The following is a 21887-nucleotide window of genomic DNA, read 5'->3' as shown; positions in this document are numbered from 1 at the left end:
AGCCTGAGGCTAGCTGTGGTGCAGGAGCTTGAGCTACAGGACTTTGTTATCTGGGGCTCAAAAGTGAACAGGAGAGAAGTCCCCACACACGTACATTGAATTTCAGAGTAGATCATTAGCAGAGTCAGCCAGTGTGACAGTTTCACCCTCAGTGTGCTGCAAAATGCCACGTGTGTGCTCAACTGTTAGTCCACAACAAAAACCCTTAAGTGAGGCAGCAGGATGGTCTTTCATTTCTGAAACTGCTCTGGCAATGAGGAGAATTCCCCAACTGCATAGGAAGTTCAGAGCATAACCTCAGGCGAAGCACTCAATCTCTCTGCATCTGACATCTGGGAAAAATGGTAGCCCTTCATCTTGTCCATTGGACTAGAAGGTCATCAGCTCAAAGATAACCTTTTGCCAAGAGGACAGTCAGTAAAACAGTTAGGCTTCGCTTTTGATCAGTTTTCTGTGGATTATTCATACTACAGCAGTGGCTGAAGGACCCAAACATAATGTGCCAGCTCAGATGCGCAGTGGGAACACACGTGAGGTCCACCTGAGAACACAACCCTTTTCCATTCACAATTACTGCTGCATTCAGAAGCATAAATTCCCTGAAGGAAAAAACCTGGATAAGCATTTTCTTTAAGAATACATCTCACCTGTGGATCTTATTCTCCAGCAACACAGGGAACATTCATATTACATCTGCAAATTCCCAGTTTGGTTTTGAAGCCTAAAACAGCATGTACGTGATCCAGGTTTCTTGTAGAGCCCTCTATCAGGATGGTGAAAGGTCAGACCCTAACACTGTAACACAAACAATCTTTAATAGCTGCAAGATCTCAGCTTTCCTCTTACAGGGGTGTATGTACACACATACCAGAGATTTCCATGGAACCCAAATGCTCCAGGATAAAATTAAACCATTAAATGATGACATCTTCCAAGTGTCATGCAAGAACCAGGAAGTTCTAGGGGAGACCTCACAAAGTCAACTGGGGGGGGGGGAGGGGAGCGGAGGGGAGGGGAGAGGAGGAGATAACTGATTAAAGCTCTATAAACCTCCTGTCCAGATATGGGGCACACAGTTCTCCCAAGAACCCTGCAGCTTTACAAAGATGGGAACAACACTTAAAAGCACTACTGAGAACCTCAGCCCCCAGCCCAGTGTTTCCACTTGTGTTTCCACCTTGCTCCTGTTGATGTAATGCTGTAAAGCAGGATTTCTAGCTGGTATTAATGAGGCACTAAAGCATCCCATTTCAGGAAAGGGTGCTGGAGTTTCACACAGCTGCATATGTAAAAGTCTATCTCATTCTAAATAGATGATTCCTGGAGAGGGAAAACAAAGAAAGTCCAGCCAGGTTCCTGTAACTGGGACTTCTGATACTTCCGATGGATGGTTGGAAAGGTGGAGGAGAGCAGGGAGGGAAGGTCACAAGATTAACAAGCACGTCACAAACACAGAGTAATATTGCAATCATGTCAGAACTATGGGAAGAGATGGCTTTAGTACCAAAAATCTAAAGCACAGACTAAATTTGGTTTTTTGACCAATCTTTTGGGGTAATAGGATCCTTTATCTTCTGCTCTTTACAGCTCTAGGAATAACTATTCATTCCCACCCCCCTTGCAACAACAGAGAGCTGCAGACATAAGATAGTCCTTTTCTCCTTGTGTTTCTGAACAGAAACAAAGCTTTTTCCATGAGGAAAATCCATATCTTTGAAGGAAAGAACTTTATAGTGCAATCGAAATATTCATCAAAGCTCTACTTGTAACAGCAGGAACTTTGCACATGGAAGCAGGTGGTGTGAATAAGAATTTATGGGATGTCTGTAGACATATTAAATATCTGAAGTTCTTCAAAGCACAGGTAACATTGAATGGAGTTTACAGACACAGTTGATTTAAAATATGCACAGTCTCAATCCATACTCATATTAAAACACAGTCAGAAGATACCATCTGCTCTTTATAGGCACTGGTAATCAAAGGTTTTCTGTTAGTCAGAACACAGGCATTAAAGGATATATTGGGGTAAAGCTCAGGCTAAAAAGGAAGCAGCGCTCAGTGCTGCATTCTTTCATCCAAAAATACACCTGTATCCTTGATTAAAAAATTTATTCAAGTTGTGGCATCTGGGCATTTGTACTATGTCCATATTCATGATACTTTAGTTCCTAAAACCTGAAAAATACTTTTGGTCAATAGGATTTTCTAATGCTGTAATTTCTTTACTGTCAAAGGACTATTTAATCTTTTCTTTGCTATGCAACATTTCTTTTACCTCCTGGTTATTCTCGTGGAAAAATACAAGAAGGAGAGAGACAAGGTACTAGTAACTTCTTGATAATTCAAGATGCTGCACCAAGTAAGGAGACCAGGATATCTTCCATCTCCATGCCTGGAAGCAGCCTGACCCTGCAAACATCTCAGTCAAGCACTTCACATTTAAGTTAACAGGAGCTTGGAGAGCAGAACAGCTCTTGATACACAGAAATGCCAACAGTTCTGTTTCATTGGGATTTTTTTCTCAATGTATTAAAACACTTCAAAACCCTCTTGTACAAAAATCTTTTCCAACCCAGTGACATGGAATGTCAAGGTGTGATTGAACAGAAAAGCTTTAGGGTCACAAAACGCTATCCAATTTTACTGTTTCTGATCAAAAATGTAGCCTGGGTATCCATTTTCAAATAGAACTAAAACACATTGGAAGTTTTATGCTCTCTGAACTGTTATTAAGCTGCACTATAAATTTAATTACAGAAACACCTTTGACAGAATTAAATAGTAGTGCTTGCAGTCAGAAATAAGATCACCAGTGGTGGAAATGACATTGACAGATTTACATAAAACCCAACTGACTGTGCTAAAGCTTAAAAGCAGCAAAGTACCAGATATCTCTTCAAAAAAAGATTTCTAAGCCCATTCAAGTACCTGTGACAGTTATCTGGTATGGATACAATTGATTGTAAATAAACCAAAAAAGGAAAAGCTCCACTATCTGCAAGCACACATCATTTGCAAGTCTGATTCTCAGTGGGTAAAGGCCACAACCCAATGCACACGCAACACCATGCAATTCTAATATCTTGGTTTTAAACTCCCTGATCCTCCTTTATAGGCTTTTTTTTTTTTTTTTTTTTGCTATTTCAGGCATTTCACTATAATAAACTACGGAATTCTGCTCATACAGACAAAATTCCATAACTAAATCTTCAATTAAAGTCTCATATTTAGCAGGAGAAGGAAAGTGGTGTCTCAGATGTGCATCATGGTTTGGTTACTCACAGACTACCTGTAACAACTCCTGAAAGGACATCTGCCCTGATGAAGTCTGAGGACACTTTGTACAAACAAGTATTCATCATTTTTCATACCTTAGTGGTTTCAGGAGTGCCCTGAACTAAACTTCAACTTGTTAATCTCCACAGGTATTTGGACTGCAGCCCATGTATTTTCAATGGGTACCTGACACACAATAAATGGCAGTATTTTGTTAATATGGTAAAACCCAATGCCTTTGCCTATTAGTAAGACTATTACATGGTCCTGATCCAAATTTCACTGGCCTTGTTGGGTTTTGCCTTCCATCAGCTGCAACTACACAATGTCTGGATAATAAACTTTTCGTTTGGATAATGATACTTCATCAGTACTAAGGTTTCCATCTATACCATATGCTAATAATCTCTCTCCAAAAATTAATTATTTCACTACTGTACTGGTAAGTAATGGAACATGAGCCATTCAATAGGATATTTATTGACATCATGTCTCTGACTGTACACAGCTCCATTTTCAGACTGCTTTGCTATTGAAGTGGTGCACAAATTGCCTTCTTTTCCCCCCCTCCTTAGCTTTTGAACTCATCATCTGATTTTAGGCAAATAAGACAGCAGCAAACACAGAGCTCCTAAAACTTATGTGAACATCAAATAAAAATCTCAAACACATCTGTAAGCATCTTGGTTGAGCCAAGAGTCTCAATCTGGCAACCCCACTTTGCAGGAAAGACTGCAGAAAGAGTCAACAGCTGTTGGTGTTGCTGGCCAGGCAACCAGTGGGCTGGCAACCAGCACCTGGGGAAGTGCCCAGCATCTGTTACCATCTGCTCAACCAACAGCTCAGGGCTGGAGGAGGCAGTTTTGGGGCCACAAAAGCAGAGCCTGAGTCAGCACAATAGGGAAGCAGAGGTGCTGTGGGTACAGGTCTGTAGGAAACTGTGGCTGTGCTGTTTGCAGAACTACTTCAGTAAAGAAAAGGTAGCATGGCTTTGGGAGCAGGATGCTGGTCCTGTCCTGCACCATGTGCAGAGATGATGAGGTGAATGCACAGGGAGGCTGCGTGCAGGCAGCTGAACAGAATTCCAGAATTTCCTACAAACACAGAACCATCCAAAGCACAGCAGGGGGGGGAAACCACAGATGAAACAACAAAGAAAACAAAAAGCTGCTGCAGACCTGTGTAAATAAATGGTGAAGCTGCTTAAACCCTGAGGATTTCTGGTTTGTGGTGCTGGATTAAAGAGCAAAGCAAGAGCTGAAGAGATTCTGCCTGCATTCTGCTCTCAAAGGAAACATAAAGCACAAAAGAAAGATTGGCAGCAGAAAGAAGATCCAGTGTTTGGGAATCAGTGTACAACTATTAAGGCTGAAGTGCTCTTTAGCAGGGTTCTCTAACACACAGCCTCTGTGGGGAAGCTCTGGAGACCATTTACAGAGTGCTTTCCTGAGCTCAGGGCACCACTGAGTCTTTCTTGGCCACAAAATGTTCTCTCTGGATGTTTAGGATGTTCAGAGTCCTTAGTCCTCCCAAGGAGATAGGGAAATCTGTGAGGCCAACAGACCAGGAGACATCTGAGGAACAGCTGCTGAGAACTTCAGAGGTTCCAGGGACCTTAAAGTTGATTTAAAATAGAAATAATTTAATCAAGGTCACATTCCTCCTCAAAAAGAAGGAATTCTCTTTAAATACACAGTATTTTGTTACAGTAAACTTTGGCAATTCATGGACCTTTGGAAAATAAATACTTCAAGTCATTCTAGGCCATCTTCTTCCAAGATCATCACTTCCAAGGGGACTAAGAGGTCAAACATGAACCTCAGCATGAAGTCCCATGTTTAGTGTCTGCCCCATAACCCATGAAGGATTTTCCAGTTAGCTTCTTAGAACAAAGTTCGTACTGGACCCTTGAGTTGGCTTCTTCCTACCACTACTACTCAGCTCTGCTCCCTTTCTAAATTCAAAACAGGGGGGAAATCCAGAAAAAGGAAATTCTTTTCTTAGGAAAAGAAATAAGAGTAGTTGTAGTTCCCTTACAAAGACAAGATCCATTTCCAACTCATATACCTGAGCTTTATTTGTTTCTGGAAGTTCTAAGCTCCCACTGTTAGTGGGAGCTCTGTGTATCTGGTGGGGTTTGGGAGAGCATGAAGGTAAAATAAAATCACAGGTGAGAGGACATTCTTTTCAGGTGCCTCAGTAATAAACAAGATTCCTGTGGCCTGAATTAGTTAATTCCTAAACAGCTGAGACTGTCAAGAAAACCATGCTTTTGCATTCCCTTCTTTATGCTCCCTTCTGCTGAAGTACATTAACAAAAGAGGTTAATTTGTCAAACCACTGAGATTCATATGCTGAGCTAAGATTCATCACACTTGGTGGTCTGGAAATCTTTTAAAGAACACAGAACTAAATATGAGCTGGACAAAGCAAGGAGAGGTACCTTGAGTCACTTGGAGCACAAACAGACAGATTGCATTTTCCTAGTGTTAGCCACAATAAATACATCCCAGGGCATGAGGGGTGACGAACAGTGGAACAAGGAGGTATTCTTGGCTGGTTTTGAAGGTTTTGTTTGTGCCCAGTGGCTTAGGAAATTTGTTCATCCTTCCTTGAAGACTACATTTGTAATGCTGTACCACTGTGGGGTGAGTCAGAGGTTAACTTAATGCCCGGATAAATTCCAACTGCACAATTTATGTTCACCTGACCCACGGATCTGTGCAACACATTGACTCCAATATTAGAGTAAAACAAAGAACTAAAGATTTTTTGCATCTTGCCTTTCACCCCTCTGAACGAGGCACAGCCCAGTGGGAACTTGGGCAGAATTCTCTCCCCATGGTTTGCCAATCTGAAGAATTTAGATTTAACTATGTCTTCAAAATTCATCTCAAATTGTTGTTTTCCGTCATTTATTTTCTTTCACAGGAATCTGGACTACCTAGGGAAGGTGAGTTTGCCCTCAGTCATGGAGGCCATGGTGGTTCACCATTCTCTTAAGCCACACAACTACACTGCCTTCTTCAAACACCCTCCTAAAATTCTGCATCAAGCATCAACAATCATGAAACAGGCTCTCAAAAGTACAGGAATGAAAACAAACACATCAGGGCTCTTTTGCTGGCTGGTGTTTGCACCACAGCATCCAGCTCATGCCTCAGACATTTTTTCCATGGTTGTTAGATGTATGCACATTTCTGTTTTTTCAAAGCAGCTCATACTTCACATATTCACATCGGTCTGAGACATGTGCATCATAAAAGGTGAGAAGAACCAGTAACATCCCAGTTTACCCAGAGAACATTTATCCACCAGGCACATTCATATTGTCTCTCAACAGACTGTATGACCTGTATCATAACACCAAGGAAGGGGATGGTTCAGTAATCTGCAGAGGCACTGTGAGCTTTATTCTTCTTCCAGTCAATGACAGCTGAGGCCAGAAGTGCCTGACCTGCCACAGAAATTCCTGGGCTTAGTTTCTAATTGCATTCCTTCTGGCACTACATGCTCTCAAAATAACAGTTAGTACCATTAAATATTCAGAGTAAGCATCTCTCAACCATCCAAAATTCAAAATTAACAAATTAAACACATATCTAGACTTACAAGAAAAGTGAAAAAACAATAAGAGAGCATTGGTGACAGAGCTGTGAATCCAAAATGGAATTCCTACTCATTACTTTAGGATGGAGTGTAAGCACTCAGAAAATGGGCATATTTTTCAGAGTACTAAAAAGGTAAATACACTGGGGAATGTCACACTATACCTATATAACTCAGGGTGTTTTGGATGTGTACAGCTTTTTTACCTGCCCTGATACAGAAGTGAAAACCTCTGCCAAGCATGACAGGTGTGGGATGAAGCTGTGCCAAAGCTGCCAAGAATTTTCATGGTGAGAATTTCTTTCTGAAACATCTTGTCTACCCACAACTGTGTTAGATGTTCTTCTGGTTATGATTTCTGGACAATGAGCTGCAATTTTCAAAAGATTTTGCAACAAAGGTAAGAGACCATCATGCAGCCACCCTGCAGAAGCCTCTGCCACACAGGGCTTGAGTTTTGACCCAACTTTTCAGCCCACAACTCTGCTGAGAGGGAAGTCAGCAGGAGAACAGTGATGGGAGCATGATTTGGCCCTCAGAGACTCAAAGTTTATCTGTGTAAGATGATGTTTTGCAAGGCAGGATAGAGAAATAAGCATGTTTTGGAGCAGAGTCTTGAAGGGAAAGATAGATGGGGAATAACTAGGAAGGAGAATTTGTTTTCCCATATAATAAATATAAGCTGCCTCCCCCGCAAAATATCAATCATTGGTGTAAGAAGACTCTAAGCCAGCTGCATCCATTTAAAAGGGTTAATGTGAAAGTTTAGGATTTGTAGTCCTTATTTCTACAGTCATTTTTGTCAGGGGTGCTGGTAAGAACAAGGACTCACTGAAGGGAGGTTGAATGCTTGTCTTGTAACAGCTGCCAGCTGTGAGCCTGAGACACAGCAGGGCACCTTTCCTACCTCCTGCCTTTCCTGAGGATTCCACAGCTGGTCCCAAGGAGAGACAAGATACTGGACAGAACACGGGGCTAATGCCATCAGGCAAAATCTGACCTGCCTGCTTGGGTTTTGTCTCCTGCCACCCACAGAAATAAAAGCTCCACGTGTGAGGTATCAAGGGAGTATAACCAGAGAAGGGACAGGGATGCTTAGACAAGAAGCTTGTCTTTCAGCTAAGTTTCAGGCTTATGATTTTTGGGGGGGCTGGAGGGTTGCAGTGAATTTTCACTGAGTTGTATATTATGGGTTGTATAGGAGAAGAACTTTCTACCTCAGTAGACCCCAAAGCTCACATTACTCTGTTTGCGTGGAACTCAGGCAATTACAGAACTCTGGAGCAGAAAAACCCCATTGCACCACCCCTGGATGCTGAACTTTTCTAAGCCAAACACTGGGAGTCAAATTAGAGGAATGGAGTTACACAGCTGGAAAGGTGATGGTAAAACGCTGGGAAGTCATAATTCCCCACATTCCTTTGCTACCAAGAAATCATACAGCTCTTTTATAACCAACTGATAAGCCTGAGGTAGTGCAGTTACTCTTACTGAACTAGGTCAGCACCTGTGTGTATCTCTAAGGAGTAGCAAATAGAGCCTGACTGGTCATCTCCAGCTACTTGTCTGCACAGCACCGTTCAAACCCCCAAAAAAGTTCAGAACTAGCAAAAACACTGGTCTGTGCAAGATACAGCAGGGAAATGAGATTACCACATAGCACAGCGAAAATAAACCCTTGGCTCACTTGTTTTAGCTGAAAGAGAAGAAGAAGACACCCATTGCCAACAGGTTGTTAGAGGATCTGCACGACAGGAAATGGTCACTTTTGACTTCACAAAGCATCTGTTGATGTAGTCTGGGGTGCACACCACACCAGAGAAGTCTTTGCTGCTTTTCTTAAAATATAAAGAATGAGTAGAGCTATCTTTGGTAGCTTTCTCTAGGAAATCTCAAAACATAAACAGTTTTATTAGTCTGATCCAAAACTGTAACTAGAAGTCAGATCTACATGTAAAAGCAAAAGCCATGAATGCGTTTGATGTATTTTAAGTAAGACACTGAACCACAGTTGTTATTTACAGATCAAAGAAGCTCCAGCAGGGTCCTGAAACAATCTAAGTGAGAAATGCCAAAATCTGATTTCATCCATGTCCATGTGTTGCTTTGAACTTGTAATTCACAGAATTGGTCACTATATTGAACTAATTATCAAGCTTAATGCTTGCCAATTTTGATGGCTGTGCTCCCTTATAAAAAAGTTGGGTTTGAAGGGAAATGGAATGATATATTAGAAGACATGCAGCCTTTATTGAAATCTGGGGAAGAAAACAATCAATATACCAAAAAAAAATCCCTTCTTACCAAAGCCTAAACCTAATTTACTTTTCTAATTAGTTATTGCAACACGGATTAGCAAAATAAATAGTTTGCATTAACTAATACATAAAAAAATAAAGTGGTTAATTCCTCCTCCCTCACAGGAAAAGTTTCTTGTAATGGTTAAGTGAAAAAAATATCTACACTATCTAAAAATCTAATGAAGCCACATATTGTACGTGGAAGTAAAACTAAAACAATAATTTCACAGCAGCCTAATACAGTTAAATTGAAATACTAACAGCAGTGAAAAGAAACACTGATAAAGTATTTCTGCAGGCAGGAATATAGAAGCAAAATCTGTTCAGATAGCAGTAGAGACTTAAAAACTACTTTTTTTTGCCAGTTACTTACTGTGGTTGGAAATTATCACAAACACTGGTTTGCCAGAGAAGTGATTTCAGGAATCACACAGCTTAGGCTATAATTAAAAAGCAATCTTTGGGAAATAGGTTATTACCAGTATTTAGTAGCTAATTTGTTACTTAATGCCTTAACAAAGCTCTCCTCTGATTGCAGTGGAAGGGGAACAACTTGAAGAGGATTATTTGCTATTAAGGCTTGTACTCAATTATTGAGAGTGCTGCTGTGCTGCAATTACAATGGCAGAACAGTCACCAGGAAAGCTGGATGGATCCAGCCTGTGTCGCAGCCAGCAATTCCCACATGCAGGGGGCTCTGAATTTTAAGGACAGCTTGCAGAATATCCTCACAAATTTGAGTGCTTGCTGATTAACAGAGAGGTGCAAGCTCAGTGCTCCTTAATACCAATCACACATTTTATTTTATGGGTATTTCCCCCACCATATTCTTTAATTCCATTTGTGAAGGAGCAATTGAGTAACTGCTGGAGTCTCTAGATAACATTTTTCACCAAGATAATATGATACTGATTTGGTTTTCCTTCTGACAATACTTCAGAAAGTATCTTCTGTCGAATTCTAGGAATACCACGTGTAAGTCACATTATGGGAGATAAACGTAACAGTAACTTACAAATACATCCCAAGTACTGACAACTTATAATCGACTCAAAGCTGCCACCACTTGTCACTATCTCCTATAATAGTTCCTGTCCTGCTGATCAGGACAAGGAATTCAACACCTCACTAGCCCCAGATTTAAATTCCGTCTTGGGAAACATAATAAACAAACCTCTAGGTAACAGGACTGAGTTAAGAAATCCAAACTCACCAATATTTATGAACTGCTTTTCCTGCCAATAATATGTCTTCAGACTCTTATTACTGTATTTCAATTGCAAAGACTTTCCTACAGCAAAACCTGGGAATAAAAATACCTTTAACAACATAATTGAACGTGAGACATACTTTCTATGTAAAGGTTGGTTTGGGGAGCTGTTGCCCAGCTGACACAGAATCACAGGAAGCCTTCAGCTGCAGAGCAAAGTAGAGAGGCCCATTAATCATATTTATCAAGATTGTCTACCTTGGCTTTCATGCAGTTAGGGGAAATGTGCTATTCTACTTCAGCAACAAGAAGTGAGGCTAAAACAAACTGACCTAACTGCATGGGTCATTTCCAGAAATAGAAAAGATATCAGCAGCACAGCTGCACAGCCCATGAGGCAAAATGCTGGGAAGGTTGGAGAAAAAGGGGTAAGAAACATCCACCCAAAAGTTGTAAGGGATGTAGCCACTGGTAAAATTAATAATGGGCTAAATTTTGCTTTAGCTGGCATTCAGTACATTAAAGTCAGCAAGATAAGATTCAGTTAAGTACCTTATGGTCTTGCATTTTATGAGCCTCCTAAAATGTTTTATTGCACTTCAGGATTTCATATCAGCAAAAGCAAAAAGGGAGCAAATAACCTCCCACTGAAGTACCAGCATATTATTTATTCTGATAGTCATGGAACCTTCTTTATTTGTCCCTCTCTTTTACATTAAGAGACTGTACAATGCCAAATGCAAACACAGAATACAATGTACTGGCTGTTCTCCCATGGGAAAGTAGGGCTAGTATCCTGGCTTATGATTCTCTCTCTTTTTGAGGCTTTGCTCTATCTGAAAGAGCATTGAGATGCCTCAGTCTCCTCAGGACAGAAATCTATCCATGTCACATATTGTGCATCACCAGCAGCCTTTAACTGGAAAAGATTCAAGCCTGGGATAGCCAGATCTGGCAGAGGGACCCAAGCATTGCAGAGCGATGCCAAAACATTCACACCAAACTCTAGACCTGCTGGCTTTGAAAAGCAAGAACACAATTTTCACATATTCAACCAACATAAAAAGAAAATGTGCAGCACTTACTCTTTATTGGCTTCTATAAAATTAACAGAAAAAATAAAAGTGAGATAAGAGCCTGGTTTAATAGCACTATTTCCATCTGCAGTACACACACCAGGCCTGCTTTGCCCAAGTTTCTATAAAAATTCTGAAAATCATGTTACCACCCTGCTCCACCTCCCATATGCCTTTCCAACTACATTGTCACTAAGAAGTGACATGAGATTTTCAAATTAGGGTGCACACCACATTATCCCAAAAAATATACATTTAATTGTATTTTTCTTAGAAACACATGAGCTAAAGAAATGCAGAATACTAACAGAAACTGATGGTGAAGTAAAATTTGAAATAGCTGATTACACAGCCCGTGAAGTCTCAGCACAGGTGTTGGGATCAGACATCCTCCTTCCTCTTCTTCATGGCACATGAGCATTACTCCACGGGGCAAGAACACACGGGGAATGCTACAGACCTTATACAATCCATTCATATCAAATGAAAACCTCGTCAAAGCTAAAAAATAGGAACCCATAAAAGCTAAACCTCCCTCTATCTCCTCACACAAGTTAGTCCTCGGAAATTCAACAGGGCTGGTTCCCAGAATGAAATCAACACCACCTGCAATGCGGAGTTCCCTTTGCCAGGGGTCGGGGTTAAAGCACGAGCTCCAGGATCCGCAGCCTCGCCCCGCGCTCGCTGCGCTGCTGCCCTCTGCTGTCCGAGCGCGGGAAGTGCCACAGCGACGGAGGGACGCCAATCCGCCTATTTCGCTTTTCCTGCCCAAAATGTTTACTGCAAGGATGAATTCCTGCCGCACTCCCGAGATTCCCCTTTGACCAAGCTAAAAGCTGTTGCATTTATTCCATCCGCTAAAACCAGCCAATTCTGGCCCTTAAAATATCCTGAAGAGAGGTATGGCTTTCAATATTTTCTCTTTTGAGGGGCACTTCTCCTGCACTCAAAACAGTGGGATCAATTCCTATTGCCTGCTAGATAATAAGCAGGTAGTCTTTCGAAATAATTGAAGCATGATGTGTCTTAAGCACTTGGAAGAACTGTTCTTGTGGCACACTCTCACTAGTGCCTTTCTAGCCATTCTTCCAATCATTAGCATAATTGATAAATTACATAATCTCTCTGCCATAGATCTGGTTTCTTTTTCACACTTTCACCATAATCTTTGGGTTACAGATTCAGTTCTTGGATTGCTGATTCTTTTAACTGTGCTTCTGGTTTTAGCAGGTGCAGAGAAACCAGATAATAGTAGCCTAAGTATAAAAAACAGGTAAGTGCTATTAATATTGACAGCAGTATGATCCTGCAAGTGAAAGTCTTCCACTGTAAAATCATGTTTTGGTCTACTTCAGGCAAGAATTTCATCCTTGAAAAACAGTCCTGTACTTTCAGGAAATTGCTAAATTGCTTGCTGTTCCAGACCAACCACACACATTTACAGGCCTAGTTGCTTCAGAGAGTCCAAGACCCTTGACAAGAAATTATTAAAAGCAATACCATATTTTACATACAGAAGCATCCACGTGTATATTTGTACATATTTTATATAAATAGATGCCCTATACATATATATCTTCCTAGGATTAGAGAATTACCCTCTTGAGCACACTTATAGAGAAGTTGCTTCATGCACCAACGAAACATGGCCTTCACCACATACAGCCTAGCAACCCTCCAGCCATCAGCAGGATTACTCTACAACTTAGCAAAACAGGAACTGAGACCTACAGAAAGAATTTAGACAGACAAAATATAGTTGCCCATGTTGGAATGCAGCTAAGGAATTAAAACTAAAAGCCACCACTCAGCCAAAAATTCAAACCATTGTGAAAAATGTAAAAATCAAAGCAATCAGTAAAGCAAATAGAGTTCCTAGGTTATTTAAAAAACAAAAACAAATCAACAAAAGAAACAAAAATATCACGGCACAAAGAAAACGAGAACTTTTTCTTCACAGTATTCTTTTCTTCCCAACTTGTTCTTGCCCACAGTGCTGCCTCCCACCCACAAAACACATTCCTACACCACGAATGCTGCATTTGCAGAAACACTTTAGTAAGCTGCTTTGAGAATGTATGGAAATGGTATCTTTGTCGGAAGCCTGGAGCAGGACACGCTTCCTGCAAGACTCTGCTTGCACACACATTCAGCTGGAAAGAATTTGCATTATCACATCACACACCATCCTTTTAGTGCACATGGCTTTCCAAGGGTTTTTCTGTTCAAAGACCCCAGATGCGAGGCTGTAGCTTTCAAAATACAGAAATACTCCGCATATATGGAATTCTTTTCATCTGAATATACCCACTGATGTCAGAGAGATGCAGTAACTGTGTGCCCCATTGGTAAACAGCACATCCATGGCACCAAGGATAGCTGAATTCTGCTTCTGGCCAATCTATATGGATACTGCACCTGGCCTGAGAAAGAGAGTGTTCAACCAGAACATCTTGGTTGTAAACATGCCTGACCAAAAAAAGCCAAAAAAACCCCATTCCTTGACCCCAACTTCAAGGAATTTGCTTTAGGATTCTGTCCACCATTCAGGCGTGTCACAAAACCTACTTCCCACAACTGGTAAATCAGGAAAACCAGGGTTATTTTGTAGTCTGTAAAAGTCATTTACAACTGCTTTGTGAGATCTCCATTTTCATCTGCAAGTACTATTCCAGCATTTGCAGGGAGAAGGTAATGAGCACAACCTACAGCAGCAGAGTTATTCATTTTACCCATTTATTGGTGTTCCAGGTCACAAGCTAGGGTGTGCCTGAGGCCTTAGCCCAGAGCACGGACTTGTCTCCTGCTCCTACCCCTCAAGAATTACCTTTAACCCTCACAGCCCCCTCAAGATGAAAACCCCTTGAATATTGATACCTGGAATGATACAAGAGCTGATACAACTCCAGTGATGGGCTTTCCAAGACAAAGAGATGTTACAATGGGAAGCAGGGACTTATTCTTCAACTTCCTCCCATTAATCATAAAGTCACATAAGCTCTGCACAATTTTCCACAATGCTCGTTAATCCATTTTACAGCCCCCATCCCTTTCATGAGACTGCTGATGCTCTATATGGAAACACCCAAGCCAAAGAAATGCTGGCTGCTCAGTAAGAGTCAAAACCAGTGTTAGAGTTCCTGCCTGGCAAATTTCTGGTTAAACCTAACCTATCTAGAGTCACAAAATAACATACAGCCAGCTCAGTTTTTCAGAAGGTAACAAAAGACAGATAGTGCACATATTTCACTAAGGAGGATGTTTATTTTTCCAAATATTGTATTAAGATAGTGTCCTGTTTGCCTATTTCTATCGACATCTGCTCTGTAATACACAGAGAATGACAAAAGATCAAAGTTTTAATTGTGCAAGTGAAAGAATGTATTAATAGCATTCTTTCTGTCCTACAGCAACAGAGATAAACTTTAAAAAACCCCTCTAACAGCTCAGAGAACAGGATATTTATATAAAGATGTCCTAACAAAAGAAAAGCATGCAAAACTACCTTAAATGGATAAACAAACTGGGTTCCCTGTTTGCAGTGTGCCCTATCGAGCTCAGCCCTCAGAAATCCCCTCCAACCCTCAGTCAATAGGGTCAACATATCTCAGCTGGGTTTTACATTTTCATACAAACCCCCCTCAACATCCTTTGTTCACCAACAATTTGATTTTTTAAAAATTTCATTCCTTTAGAATTAGGAAAATGCAAGCAGGTGTGCCTTTAAGGCCCATTTTGCTGCTAGTTGCTTTAGTTTCCCCCTCCCAGGCAGTAAGTTGTTTAAGAAGAGCGTTTTTTGTTGTTGTTTTTTTCACTTTTAGCTCCTTCCTCATCCGCAAAGGCTGCACTGCAGGTACTCCCCAGCCCTTTTGGGACACACCTCGTAAAAGAACAGCAGTTCTGCGGAACACATACAACAAGCAGTACCTCCTCCTCAGGAGATGATGTTTCTCCTTGGCTCTCTGGAACTTGCTGCTGTTTGTCACACTGCTGCCACTCACTAATGCAACAGCACACTTTGAACTGGCTGTCCTTCTCCTCCCAAAGTTATTGTATCACTCTCTCCCTCCCAAGACAGCAGCAGCTGCCTTTATCCATTCAGGGCTCTGCCTTGCATATACTAAAGGGAAAAACACAAACACAGACCCCCCAAACCAACCCACAGCTGCACTAACTTAGAGAACTGGAACTCCCCAAAGTGGCAACTCAGCTATCTTACCTAAAGCAAGGCCAGCAGCATGTGGTACCCAAGTGGGGTCAGGTTTGTCAGTGGTTTCCTTTCAAACTCAGAGCTCTGAGTTCTGAAACAACATTCTCAAGTAAAGCATCATTGCCACCTCCACCTGAATGGAAGCCAACACAAGCAGAGTTTGAATTGTCTCAGAAAAGTCTACTCAGAGGACAAGCTCAGCCAGGGCTACCTGCACAGACTGACGTTTGAAAGTGACTCAGTCTCTTTCCAAGACATCTGTGAGTTACAGAGAGCCAGTCATTCTCCATCCTCCTTGTCTTTAAGAAAGTTCAATATTAATTTAGTTCCTTTTGAATCTACTTCCAAGCTAGAGGCCAGTCCTTCTGTAATATTTTTACAAGTGACAAACTGTATTAAAAGCACACAGAACACCCACTTTGGACTCGCTCACTTCTTCCAAACCATGGTAATTCAGGACAGAAGGGACACCAGATTTACTGTGAAGCTGCAACCTGCACACAGATATGCCAGTGAAGTAACTCATTGTACACAGGGAAACTGGACAGAGCACTTCCTTTTCTTTTGTGCTGTCCCCTCATTTCTAATAACGTCCTCTAAGACATCTGGAGTCCTGCAACATTAACGGAAATGGAAGAGCTCCAATGGGAACTCAGGGGTTTCTTTCTTTTTCCCATGAACTGAACATTATGGAATTTTAACAGATGTTCTACTTGGTCATAGTTAATAAAATGAATTACGCAGGAATTAAAAATCTGGCTCCATTTGCTTATATAAGATCTCAGCAGCAGAACTCCATTCCCATTTAGGAATTCTAAAGGATTTACAGTGGATTTATAGTCTGCTCCTGCCTTATTATGCAATGGCTGGAAATTTTACCAGTTAACTTGTCTCTGCTGTGGAAAATGTGAATAAATTTACCTGTTCATTGACTGATCTTAGTAGCATGATCCAGTTCCACACTGGTGCACACTGGTACACTACAGTCATAGGAAGGGGCAATTCTCACTTGGATTTGCTTTGGAAATGACATCATGGGAATTCCACATCATTTCACAGCCTCTGATTTCTGCCATTTATTCAAAGTCTCATTGAGCAACCTAATAACCATACTCCCACTTTGTGCTTTATTACAAAAGCCTTCCTCTTGGAGCACAGATGTCTCTTTCAGGCTTCTACTGCCAACAGAATGATGCACTGTACCTCACCTCCCTTTCCATTTTAGGATTAGTTCAGTGTAACTACATCAAAGGAAGATGTAAAGACCAAAATGTAATGGAGATGTGAGAGAAGAGGCACCAAAAAGGTGAAAAGAGTCACAGTCAAAACTTTCAAGCCTGGAGGTTCACTCAAAGTTATTTCCAAAAGCATTACATATTTAGCCACCTTCGTTCTCTTCTAATATCCATCTGCTCAGAAAGCATTCTGAGAAGATAAAGGGGATAAGTAAGAGTGAGAATCAAAAATGAAGGATGAAACAACTACCTTGCACCAGCACAGCAGCTAAAGCCAATTACATGGAGCAGAGTAAGGCTGTCCTGAAGAGATCTGCTATGCTAAGGCAAGAAGATGAGGCTTCCACACCACACTCCATTTATAAACAGACTTATTTTCACCAAAATTCAGTCAGCTGCCAAGCAGATCTCTGCCCAGAAATCTGCTTGATATAATACACAAAACTTTATCCCAATGCAACAGCTAAAATTAACTTTTCTTAAATTCTAGCTCAAGAACTTTGCCAGCACAAGAATATCATCATCTGAAAAGCATCAATATTCCCAACGTCTTCCAATTTTTTTTTTAATGAAAAATCATGTATTGAAGACCCTCTACCCAAAAATTCCCTCTCCACTATAACTAAACAAAGGGTTTTGTGTAGGTAGAGAATCAAAGCATGTAAACAAACCTTGTAAATATAAAAGTCAGCTGGAATTAAGTATCAGCCTATATATGCTATGGAGCTACCTGGATGTGTCCAATAATGAATTAATATAGATTTTTATCTGAAAATAAAGACTTCCCCTAAAGGAAGAAGTGTACTCAAAGAGAAGGAAAAATACCGTGATTAAATGTCAGGCTTACAACAGCTCCAGCTGAAGGTGCAAAAAGCTGTTGTTAGTCAACTGGACATTGCTTTACAAAATTTGGTGTTAGAAAAATGCATCAGTCTTAACAGTGTTAAATTCAAAGATTTTTTTTCTTTTTAAACATCACTTACGATTTATCTCATTTTGAAGAGAAAGCACATTTCATTTGGTAATCATTTATTTCTCATTCTATTGGACAGATTCTCCCAAAAAGCAATACTTCAACTGAAATCAGTTCTGAAGGATCTTTTATGATATACATAATGGAGAGGACCCCCATTAAATTTCCAACAAAGTGCTGCCATTTTGAGTAAACAAAGTTATCTCAGCAGGGTCACACACTCTGCCATGAATATGGTCTGCAAATTAATTACCACCCTGACATATGTCAAAACAAATTTTAAGGAGAATAGCACACAGTAGCAACCATGTGCTTTATCTACCTGTTAGTATGCAAAATCTGTAGTCAATGGGATCTAAATTTATTCATTTATTCAGAACCCCTCAGAGAAATCAAAATGATTCGTATTCACTGGCCCTTTTTGCCCGTCTGCAAATAAAATCTGAGTAAATAACACGTTTAGTGAGCCAGAAAATAAGTACAGGACAAAGCTATGGTGGGGGTTACATTTCAGAAAAGCAGGTGTCATCTCTGCACAAATAACTAATTTTTTAAACACTCAAAACTGCTAAAATAGACCGCAGTGCATTAGCATTTGTCAGCACTTTAAGGAACACTAAGTTTGGTGTTTCTTATTTTAGGTAATACCCATCTTTATTCTGTACTTGTAACAAGAGCTGGCCAACGTAACTGTCCTGAAAACAGTTTTCAGCATGAAGAAAGGCTTTTAAAAGCAAAGCTATTGAATGAAGATTAAAAGGCCTCTGCAACTGGCTTTATTATCAATGGCAACACAGACAACAGACCTGAGCCTGTGTTTAAACCAAAAGGGGGAAGATCCAAACCTACTTTATTCACTCGAGTTATGTAAGGAGAAGACAAACCCACACACACCGCATCAAACATGTCACATAGAGAGCCCTTCCTGGACAACAGGGCCTGTGTCCAGTTACATGCCAGGAAAGAATTCCTCCCTGTGAGGAGCACTGAGGCCCTGGCACAGGTTGCCCAGAGAAGCTGGGGCTGCTCCATCCCTGGAACTGTTCAAGGCCGGGTTGGATGGGACTTGGAGCAACCTGGGATAGTGGAAGGCAGGGATGGAACAAGACGGGTTTTAAGGTCCCTTCCAACCCAAACCTTTCTGTGATTTTGTTTTCCTAGGAACCAAGCCTGATCTCTCTATTTGAGGTACACATACATGATGCAACTTCTGCTTTGTCAGAAGACGACCTCCTGGGATCTGATACTGAAACAATTTTAGACTGGGAGTAGGTTTTTCTACTTCTTTTATAATCTGCCCTCAGTCCACACAGCATATCAACCACTTCCACGACACTAATCCTGGAATTCACAGTACATTTATGAAAAGATTTTAGTTTAGGAACAATTTTCTCCAAGCAGGTCAAAATATTTTTAGCCCTATTTTTTTTTTTTTTCTAACAGTGAAATACTTCTGATTTAGAGTTAAGTAATGCCATATCAAACCTACAGACTGAGGGACTAAATGAATTTCTTTCACACATTAAAAAAAGAGAAAAAGAAGAGAAAGTACAATCCTCTCTATATAGAGATGACAAATAATCCCTCAGCATCTGCTGACGAATATATTTAAAGAAAGCCTAAATCTGTCTGTGCTAAACTTGGCCTGATGCCACCAGTTCACCATTGTTGGCATATATAGTTCACATGATGCAATCACAAGACTTGAGAAAGTTTCCAGTACTGTACTTTATGGTTTTCTCATGTTAACATATACCTTTCCATCCTTTTTCAATTTAGCAGTAACAGAACTGGGAGACAGGATGACAAATGAATTTTTGCATATATCAAAGGTTTTCTTAGTGCTCATTATCAGTATTCTATTTAAATTACAGGCTGGTAACTTACCTAGAATGAAATATGCTGGGATTTAGAGCTTAAGGTTAGAGCAACTGATCTCAATTGTACTTTTATCTCTTGTTAGAACACTAAGTGAGGCAAAGGAATCAACTGAAATAAAAATAAAAGAGAAAATGACAAGTGTTTTACCTCTCTTAATACCGTGCTTTTATAACCCCGATAAAGTCCTTGAATACCCTGTAAACCAACAAAAGAAAGCATCATCCACAGGGAATGAGTTTGTCAAAGACCACAATTTATTGGTGATTATGACGCAAGCATTACAGCCCTAAAGTGTCACACCTCGGCTTCAAATTGACTGTATTGATTATAACACTGTATACTGTATTCCATTATTTACAGAGCCAGAGGGTTTTATTTTCACCTCCTTAGCCTTGATTCAGAGCCTTTATCAAGAAAAATGTTTTATATTTTTAACCAGCTGATAATACTCAAAACAATTAAAACTTATTTAATGTGTATATAAAATTATGTTGTTTATTATTATAGGGCACTTAATTCAAGGGTTTGGCAAGGCTTGTGGTTCTCTGGCCAACTATATGGAAAGGGAAAAACATATGGTTTTGACAGAATCAGCTTTTAAAGCAGAATGATCAAGTCACAGAAAGAAGTTCTAGTGACCCTCCTGTGCAGGGTTATCACAATAGTTTTCATTTGAAAGCAAATAAAAATCAAGTGGATCATTTAAAGGTTATATTTATGTCTTCCTTTCCCTGGGTTTTACACTCAGAAAACGTGTATAATGTTTTTTCCCCACACTGTTTTTAGGAGCCACTTTCTCTTATGGAACACAGCTTGAAAATCCCCCCTGTGAAACTCTGCTAAAACAGACGTGAACAGGTTTTCACAGGAGGGAACAGCATAACTCCTGAAAAGAAGACAAAGGCCCTTATTTTCCAAAAGCAACCAATACTGGAGGAGCACTCATTTCCAGAGTTCCTCCTGGCTCCTACAGAGCCTCTCTGAAATGGTGCCTTTTGAACATCCCCTCCAAAGCCTGCTTCAAAACTGGGAACCATTCAGCAAACTACACACAGAGACGCAATGTCCTGCTGCCCCAGACAAGGACTGTTTGCATAAATACAAGCAGAGGTTTGGAACCTGGAAGCTAAATCTTTTTCTTTTTTTTTTTTTTTCCTCCTCTTTAAATGTAGGTACCCCATATAAAAAGAGGAGAAAAAAAAGAGTTGTTTGGAGCATGCACATAAGTGCATGTCCCAGGGGGAGGTGGGGGTTTGGTTTCCTCAATCATAATATGCCAATCACTTTTAACAATAGCAGAATAGATGGGAAAGTGCTGGGAAAGCACAGAATTGGAATAAAGTTGTAGGAATACTTCAGGACATGTACGGCACTGAGTGGGAAGGATGAAAATTTTTAGAAATTTTGCTCTGAACTCACCTCGTGGTACAGGGTGTGGGAGAGAATCCGGAGAGTGCTTGAGGAAGGGGAAACCTGGGCCCTTTGCTTGATGACCTCGGATGGAACCCGTATGAGACAGGCAACCTGCAAAAGAGCCAGAGGTTCAGGGAGCAATTGCTGGCTTCCTCTTCATATAGCAAACGCTTCTTCCAAGAAGAGAAACCTGACAAATGAGGAAATCAGGTTTTTAATTATAGGACTTAAAAGCTGTTCATGAGCAGCTTATGTGTTTGTTCTGAGTGCCGTGTACTTTCTGATCACAAAATTATACTAACAGGAACATGGAAGCACCCTTGGAATTTTTAACTTCGAAAACAGAAGTAGATTTGGGTGGAGAAAATCACTGATGAAACCAAAATTTTAAGCCATCCTGTCTTTTGGCAGTCACAGGAATTTTTCCCCCCACTTTCACAGATCTGAAGTGGAGATTCAGGACACTAAGAACAACAAACTTCTTTCTTTGGTAATTCCTCTGTGCCCTCTAGTGACCGATAGCGGGAGACATTCTGGTCAGCTTTAGACACAACATATTCCAAGGTTTACCTTAAAATACACACCACACTTCATTCAAGGTAAAGCATTGGATTGATCCTTTCCTACAGATAAATTTACTAGGCTCTGCAGCTGGATGTAATAATGTGGCTGGTGCCACAAAAATCCACCTCTTCTCAAAA

General features: G+C 40.5%; 1 protein-coding gene across 7 annotated transcripts in view; it reads right to left on the bottom strand.

Moving 5' to 3' along the window:
- The window catches only part of SLC25A26 (solute carrier family 25 member 26), an 84844-nt gene that overhangs the window by 45898 nt on the left and 17059 nt on the right, over positions 1-21887 (bottom strand). For all 7 annotated transcript variants that reach the window (XM_008643589.2, XM_017747199.1, XM_017747198.1 and 4 more), the window contains exons 4-5: positions 21193-21297; positions 19921-19968 (exon numbers count right to left, since the gene is read on the bottom strand). In XM_008643589.2, the coding sequence (XP_008641811.1) occupies positions 19921-19968; positions 21193-21297 (153 nt within the window). The remainder of the gene's footprint in view (positions 1-19920; positions 19969-21192; positions 21298-21887) is intronic.

Source organism: Corvus brachyrhynchos, unplaced genomic scaffold (assembly GCF_000691975.1).
Source record: "Corvus brachyrhynchos isolate BGI_N302 unplaced genomic scaffold, ASM69197v1 scaffold91, whole genome shotgun sequence".
Taxonomy (NCBI): Eukaryota; Metazoa; Chordata; class Aves; order Passeriformes; family Corvidae; genus Corvus; species Corvus brachyrhynchos.
Note: the sequence above shows the minus strand (reverse complement) of the source record. Positions and strands in the feature narration are given on the sequence as shown.